Source organism: Macrobrachium nipponense, chromosome 11 (genome assembly GCF_015104395.2).
Source record: "Macrobrachium nipponense isolate FS-2020 chromosome 11, ASM1510439v2, whole genome shotgun sequence".
In the NCBI taxonomy this organism is placed as follows: Eukaryota; Metazoa; Arthropoda; class Malacostraca; order Decapoda; family Palaemonidae; genus Macrobrachium; species Macrobrachium nipponense.
In genome coordinates this window covers 83918888-83927871 of record NC_061087.1, presented here as the reverse complement: position 1 = coordinate 83927871, position 8984 = coordinate 83918888, and the positions used below count along the sequence as shown (strand labels likewise).

At 38.1% G+C, this 8984-nt stretch overlaps 1 protein-coding gene across 1 annotated transcript; it reads left to right on the top strand.

Annotated features, from left to right (window-relative positions):
• The first annotated feature begins 5804 nt into the window (after positions 1-5804).
• Positions 5805-6779, top strand: LOC135209260 (uncharacterized). The gene has a single exon (XM_064241969.1). It carries the CDS (start codon positions 5805-5807, stop codon positions 6777-6779), a length of 975 nt encoding a protein of 324 aa, XP_064098039.1.
• Positions 6780-8984: the final 2205 nt, after the last annotated feature.

The following is an 8984-nucleotide window of genomic DNA, read 5'->3' as shown; positions in this document are numbered from 1 at the left end:
ATGACTAAGGTGTTCAAAAATTATCTCAAAGACATAACTCTCACAAATGATACTGCCCAATTATATAAAAAAAATTATCACCTATTCGGGATAAAAAAAAAACTATGGTAAACTCACAATTCAGCAATTATATGCCACCAAAAATAACTCACTGGTGAACATGAAAGAATGCAACATCTCCATAGGACTCATAATGCAGTAATGCCACTCGCCTCCAATTAGTCACGAAACCAAAAAGAACCACAGAACTCTTCTCTTGGCTCGTAAAACTCCCAGAAATTCAACTCAAAAAATGATAACCACAAAAAAAAGAAAGACACCCCCAAAGATTAATGCCATCCACACACACACACACACACACACACACACACACACACACACACACACACACACACATATATATATATATATATATATAATTATATATATATAGATATATATATATTATAATATAACCATATTAATAATAACACCACTCCCCGGTGATAAAAATGTTTCCTCCATTTAATTAATAACCACACCACACCATATTCCCTCTTATTTCACCAATAACTCCATGTGGAATAAAAACAAGTCTCCAAAAAACATTAAATCTCCAAGCAGGATAATAAAAAGATATAACTCCACCTCCAAAAAATGCACTCAAAGCATCTAGCTGACACACTCAAAAAAATATTGCCCCATGTCTCCTCAAAAAGGTGTCTCCAGTTGCAACAAAAATGGATGCAAAATAGTTGAACTAAACATAGCTCTCACCAGCATAGGCCCAAACTGTGGAATATCTCAAAAAAAAAAATCAAATGGCCAAAATATTATATCTCCTAAATATTATATCTCAAAATATATCTCCAATTCTCCAGGAAAATAACTCAATGTTATAGTAAAAAACTATAAACTCTCTGTTTAGCATAACTGCTGAAAAAGGCAAAAACTTGGCAAATAAAATTGCCCAGGAAATTCTAGAAAAAATCACCAATGTGCCATAACTCATTACAACAGAACTCCAAATTCAAAGTGTCTAAGTAAAGACTTCTCCATATGCACTATGGCATAGGCCACTAGAAACTTAGCCAAGTTTCCTATCTCTGGCAAAATTCCAACAAACAATTGTGCAAGAGGCCAACACTTTCCAGAACACAAATATCCAGAAAAATAATGTAGTGCCATTTCGTATGCATTCAAAAAAAAAATGCAAAAATTCCCCATAAATCTCTCTGCAGCATCAAACAGCTGAAATCATAAACACATTCCCGAACAATGACTCCAAGTCACGAACTGAGATATTAAAAAATTCACACAAACTGGAGAGAAAAAATAAATTCAAATTCACCCATGATAAAAAAACTTGTGTCAGCGATGGCTAACATCCAAAAAAGGAAAAAAGAAAAATCAACAGCACTATTAACTATCCCCATGACTCACGTAGATGTCAAGCAATTTTCTGCTGAACTCAACAAAAAAATAGAAAAACAACAAATGTGTCGTTAGTTCCTCCCAAATTCAAAAAAACATCACCACCCTTGATAGCATTACAACACCCATATTAGTATATAAAAAAAATCACCAGTATTAATGTATAAAAAACATCACCAATGTTAATGGTTGCCCATTCACCAAAAATTCAGCACAAAATTCACAAAAAGTGTAGCAAAATTCAGCACAATTCACCAAAAATTCAGCCAGATTCATCACCCATGAACCACTGACACATTCTCCAAAGTCATAGAAACTACGTAAATAATTAACCACAAAACTTCTCCCATAATTCATTGTAATAATTCTCCGTAATATGATTATCTGTAATAATTATAAAATAATCTCCCATGAAATATCTCAAATCTCCTGTAAAAAAAAATCTCAAATCTCTCGTAAAATGTCTCAAGTAATGATAATTTTACTTAAATACCTCTCCCGTAAAATATCTCCTGTAATGATAATAATCCTCCATAGTAATAATTCTCTTGCAAATATCTCAAGTAAGGGCATTAATATTGCCAATCCCAATATTTATCATATTGCCACACCAAAATCAACACCACCCATCACTAGGCATATACAACCCCATTACCACTCCTGGGTATCATCATCATTCAGCACCATTTTTAAAGTAACCTCCCCAACACCAAGCAAATCTCCATTTTAAAAAAATAATCACTGTGTCCCCATTAATAATAATTCTCTCTAACATTGCGTAAAAGCATTCTCCAAAGGATAAGGAAAACTTACACACATCCATATGCATTTCATTTCCTTTTTTCTTCACTCAAGAGAAAGAAAAAAATCTTTCTGAAAAAAACCCTACAGGCAAGTCACATCATCTCCCCAGTGGATATCAGCTGATGTCCTGGCATTGAAAATTCCTTATCCAAGGCCAAACTCGTCCCCATTGCCCCGACACAAAGAAAAAAAAGAAGTTCACCCCCCACTAAAAAAAAGAGCTTCACCCTCCTCTGAGCGATAGAACACCCCCCTGAATAGTGTTTGAGTAGCCCCGAGGCAGACCACTACTCGTCTCCCCTTGCAATATCCCTCGGTCGCCTCAGCAGAAATTGCGCTGAGCGTGTAAGAACAAGTGGGCGCTCTATCTCCAGACAAAAAATGTAATTCAAGCAACAGTTTCCCATGTATGAAAACCATTCATATACACACGTATGTATTAAAACAAAGACAAACGCGTCTCCTCTAAACATGTGCCAAGATAAAACTCATCACTTTCTGCTACTTTGAGAGAAATCTATTGTAATCTAAACCGCCTCTTTAAAATAATTCACACACATAGTCAAAATCCCCCCAGGACTCAAAAAAAAAAAAAAAACAAAAAAAAAAAAACACTGTAACACTTACCCCTTCACAATGAAAGAAATCCCCGTAATCTGTGCAATCACAAACACGCGAATCTCGTCGGCACAACGCAAACGTGCTCGGTGAGAAAGCATTCGATGATCTTTCACACCCAAACTTGACTGAGTCCTCATCTCAGCCGGCACCTCGCAACGGGCGAATTTGATGACCCTAGTCCAATTGTCTTTGCTCAGTACCACTGTTAATGGATGGACACACCTTAACCCCCGTAAGTTATTAACTGAAATATAACACATTCCCACAACCAGACACTCTGAAAACAGCATTTCATAGCTGATACCAATCTCACAAAAGGCTTTTTCGTTCGACCACCGCTTGCCACCACTCTATCAACGGGAGCACCGCCCCGCTGTTCACATAGGTAACGTTAGGCCAAGAGCGGAAGGCTTACTGGTAACACCTTGTCTGGTAACACATTCTCCTCTCTCTCTCTCTCGCTCTCTCTCTCTCTCTCTCTCTCTCTCTCTCCCTCAGACCCTGACAATAGGCCCTCTCTCTCTCTCTCTCTCTCTCTCTCTCTCTCTCTCTCTCTCTCTCAACCTCCACTCCATTATCTAAGGTCACCAAATCAGAGTCGGAACTACAAAAATATACATTTATTCAAAGCAAAGTACTAATTGAATAATTCAGATTCTTACAGGATAATTAATAGAATGATAACTAACAGTTCAATTAACTTAGATAACCCCTCGTGAAATAATAGTCTATAGAGTAATAGTCAAACACCAATTATCTCTTCTCCAAAATATTATAGTTCCCTCCACACAGAACACAGTCTCCCCTCACTAGGACACTTAGTCCCCTCCACTAGATCCACCCATTGCAGCTTGGAATATCACACACTTTTCAGAAAACAAAAAACATTGCAAAGCCATCCTGGCATTCTGCCTTTTCTCCCCGAAACTGTCTCCCCCGTTCTGGCTAATACATACCATTAAGAATGGACATAGCTCGTACACGTACACATGAATTCACACTCTTCGTCAACGCCCTGAAACTACTTTCAACTGGTTTCAAAGTCACCTTAGACAATCTCTCATGGCACTGATATGCTTAGGTAAGGAACTTTAACATCGCACCACCCAAAAAAGAGTCATCAGCATTCTTAAGCCGTTGCCCGAACTCTCAGTCTCCAGGAAGTTAAAAATGATGAATCTGTACATTCCTCCTTTTACATATGCAAGAAGGAGAGTGATAGAGATGCAGGTGCCTGGTGGGAGAGCGAGAGGAACACGGAAGCGAAGGTGGATGAATGTAGTTAAAGATCTTAGAGAAAAACAATTGTCAGAGGTTGAGAGAACCTGTCAGAAACATTGACCCTGCACAGAAGTGGGAGAAGATGCAGAGAAAGAATATTATATATATATATATATAAATATATATATATATATATATATATATATATATATATATATATCTATATATATATATATATATATGTATATATATCCCTCATAAGGCCATAATTGAACTATTGTAGGCATTAATAATTGGAAGTTTACACAAGGCCTCACGAAAGTAGTATTTGTATGCTTGGAGTAGCCACAAGATCCCTCGAGCCTATGACCTCCTCCTGGGACAGGATCTCTCTCCTGAGCCCCAACCCCAGGCCCTCCTGGGTCCTGCCCCTTCAGAGTCTCTGTCAGGTGTTGATAATCACTCCAACCCTGCCGTTTAGCTGCCGCCAGTGCCTGTGCCTGGGTAGTGTAGTGCTCTGCCCGGTTGTTGAGCCCACACCAGAGCTGAATTCTGGTTCTTTGCAAAATGTACAAACTTGGATGTCCAGCCCTCTTGGCCTCAAGGCAGCTTACGTCTCTTCTCCAAATCCTGTGTCTGAGCCTGTCTTAGTGCCAGTGCCAGCACATGCTGTCGATTCCCAGTCCAGCTCTGGTCTCATCTACCGGTCTGACCAGTCTGGTCCAGCTACCAGTGACCAGCCAAGAGCCAGCCTGAGGTTCAGTAGGGCCTTTTCCAGATTCCTTTGTTCACAGTGGAAGCTCGTCCCCCAGTGCAGTCTCACAACCTGTGCCTGAGTTCATCCTTGTAACCTGCAAGACTCTCACACTTACAGCTTGCTCTCCTTCACCACTGTCCCCAGAAGGTAAGATTCTGGTGGACGACCATCTCCGAGAAGTCCTATTTAAGCTGGTTACCAATGTGCAAGTCATACCACAAAAGCTATCAGGACTAGTTAGAACCATCAATACCCAGGCTGACAGCAGCCAAGGCAATGGCTAACTCAGTGCCTGTTTCGCCAGTTGACCTAACACCCACGTTCAATTCAGGTCTAGGTCTTGGGGGATAGTTGTATTGTGGACCCCAACCTAGGAAACCTCACCCTATGGTTCAAAGGCAATCAAGAAAGAAGAGAAATAAGGGGCTTAGGAGGTCCAGGTAGTTAACAGAGCCACCAAGCTCTCGTGGCACTCGTGGTCTTTATGAGTATGCGACATTATAGCTAGTTCCAAAAGAGCTAGGCCCAAAAGAGCTAGTACAATTGAGCTAGTGCGACAAAATGGCTAGTTCCATAATAGCTAGTACCAAAATCGCTAATGTGACAAAATAGCTAGTTATACATTTGAGCTGGTACAAAAAGAGCTGTTAACCAAAATAACTAGTTTCAAGAAAATGGAGTGTTATTTCTACTTCATTTTCTTTAATCTTTTTCTTATCTATGGAGAAAAAAGTTAATAGTATTCCACCCTTCATCATGGAAGTTATAAAGTCCCAGAAAGGAAAAGATTTACTTAACTACGATGGATATTTGTACCGAAAAAATACAACGAATAAAACTAGCCAGAACTGGAGATGTGTAATGAAGGATTGTAGAGGAACATTGAAAACTGCGCCGAACTACCAAGAAAAGTGTGAAGTAAAAATTGGACAAGAACATAATCATGCCCCAGATCCCGCGAGGCAAAGTTAGAATTGCTCTATGGAAAATGAATGAGCACGCTTCAAATTGTAGTGCACCACCACGAAGAGTTATTGCTGTTGTAGTACAAGAGCTGGATGACGAAGCAATGGCTAATGTCCCTAAAAAAAGAGCGCTCCAAAAACGTATTCAACGTAGACGTAAGGTTGAAGGCCATTTTCCTGAACCTTTATCAATCAACGAATTGATCATTCCAGAAGAATTTAAAACTTTTACTATAAACGGAAATACAGAACCCTTCTTACTGAGTGATGCAACAAGCGATTCAAAACGAATAATCATATTTGCAAGCCAGCATTTGCTCGATCAACTTGCTAATTCAAAAATGTGGATGTGTGATGGCACTTTCAAAGTCGTTCCTAGAATATTTTATCAATTATATACGATCCATGTTGTTAGAGAAAGCTTTCTTTTTCCCTGTGTTTATGTTATGATGCCTGATAAGGCTCAGTCAACGTATGAACGAGTATTTCAGATTTTGAAAGACAAACGCCCAGACTGTGACCCTGAAAACGTAACCTTAGATTTTGAAAAGTCTGCTATCAATGCTTTCATGACAGTGTATCCTGATGCAAACATAAATGGATGTTTCTTTCATCTATCACAGTCAATATGGAGAAAAATACAAATCACGGGATTATCAAATAGCCATATATCTGATGCCAACTGCCGTCTTTATTGCAAGATGCTGGCTGCTTTTGCGTTTCTAAATCCAGATGAAGTGACAGATGCATTCGAAGAGCTAAATGAAGACCTCGAACGTTTACAATTGGATGAAGAAATGCAAATATTATATGACTATTTCGAAGACACATACATTGGTAGACGACAGAGAAGAGGAAGAATACACTTATTTCCCATCGAATTGTGGAACGTCCGGGAAAGAACACAAAACGACAGAACAAGGACAAATAACAAGTTAGAGGGATGGCATCGTGCTATTCAGGGAATGTATGACACTGCTCCTTTTTCAAGGAATTAAAAAAGAAGAAGCACTTCAGAGAAGCAATCTAATTGCGTATATCAGTGGGCAGCAATTACCTGTCAAAAGAAAGACTAAGGAAATTAACGATAGACTGAAAAACTTGATTAGCAAGCACACAAATAATGATATATCTACTAAAGATTTTTTACGAGGAATAAGCTATAAAATAACATAGCTATTAATGGTTAAAGTTTTAGATTGTTTTTTAACATTTTCAGTTAAAAATAATAAATATGATGAGACAGAAGAAAATTTATTTTTTACTTTCTACCTCAGTAATCAACGTAAACACACACACACACACACACACACACACACACACACACGTTTAGCAACACTACATTTTTTCGAAACAAGCTATTTTGGTTAACAGCTCTTTTTGAACCAGCTCAAATGTACTACTAGCTATTTTGTCACAATAGCGATTTTAGTACTAGCTATTATGGAACTAGCTATTTTGCCGCACTAGCTCAATTGTACCAGCTCTTTTGGGCCTAGCTCTTTTGGACCTAGCTCTTTTGGATCGCTCCCGGTCTTTAGATATACAGTGCCTTATCTTACTAGAGCAATTCTAGCACCCTGCCCATAGGAGGATGCCTAGATTGTCTCCTAACCTGTAGTCTAACCAGGACTTGTATCTATGAAATATGTAATGTTCATGCCTTTGTAATTAGCTAAGTCTGTTCTGTAGCACACAGATAAGGACATGTCCTAGCTCCGTGTATTTTGTTGCATTCCAGCATCCCAATGTTTGAAGCAGTTTATTTGCCTACTTGTGAAATAATCAATTGGGATACCCAGTTGTATTATATTTAACTAGATTTTTATTACTGTTATTAAATTTTGGGGTGCAGCTCAATATTCTTACTTATATTAAAATGTTCTTTTATCTTAGGGATATATCATTTACATGTGAGCTAGTTTATCACTGATAAACTTAGTTACTGGATTTACTTGCTTTAGTCAACCTCACAGATAGTACGTTCCTAGAATAAACGTAGGCACTTTATTCTAAGCATTAAATATTATTATTTTGTGTTATTAAGAGAGAGTATGCTGCGATGGACGGCCAGCCAGCCAAAACTCCCCCTTTATCTTGCTTAGATTCACACAGGTTAAGCCTGTTCTTACAAAATTTCTGTCCTGTTTAGAACGAAATCTCTGCTTAAATGGGGCCTATCTTATGGGCTACTAGGCTTAACATGGTGATTGAATTCCCATAAGATGGCCAACCACCACAATAAGAGAGTTATGGCTTCCAAGTATACCTCTCTGTTAGTAACCCCTCTCTTTAGCCATTCATTCTCTTTGATGTTCAAATCTCTGTGCTTTTTAGGCTTATGTGAGTGGCTTGCGCAGCTGCCGCCACTTGTATATAGTATATACATACATATTGTATTTATACTATATACATACATACATACACATCAGATAGGAAGGCGGACGGGAATACTCTTGATTGGTCATTTGATTACATGTTTATTCCCAGCAAGTTGTGCGTGAAGATCCGCAATAGGGGCCTCTTCCTGCCACTCAAGAGATGTGAAGAATAAACTATTCTATATGAAAAATACATTCGAAAAGTTGTGGAAGTAGGCTCCTCTACGAGATAACCCTGGATCAATACAAAAACAAGAAAATCCCTTGGATTATGCAAGTAAAAGAATATATAAAAGAATCAAACATAAACTTAAGTAAAATTGAATTGCGTAAAGAGTGGCTAAAAGAAATAATAAATAACTGGAACAGAGAAGTATGGCGGGAATAAAATGAAATTAATGACACGACAACATTAAGAATCCAGAGAAAATATAAAGAAAACATGAGCAGAAATCTGGTATGATAACACTGAAAAAACAATGCTGACCAGTAGGGCTGCACACTAGAATTGGATGATAGAAATAGGCTAAAAGGGGAAGATACAAAAGTTTGTACTTTGAGGGAAAAAATTAAAATTTAGAACATTTCTTACTCTACTGTCCATCATATAATGGGATTATTAATATAGTTTTGTGCCGCAGTCAAATCAGGAAAATAAAGACGAATCGATAGCTAATAAAGTTTTATTTTGAGATCTGCTGAAGGGGGAACTTAAAAAAGAATTATGGTATTAAAGAGAGGAAAGCTTAAAGAAGCAAAAAGGAGGAATAAAGCACGTAAAGGAGCCGTTTCATAGGTAAATCCCTCAACTACTACTATTAC

Excerpts from the sequence above, each read along its gene's own strand:
- LOC135209260 (XM_064241969.1), top strand. The coding sequence starts at position 5,805 with ATGAATGAGCACGCTTCAAATTGTAGTGCACCACCACGAAGAGTTATT.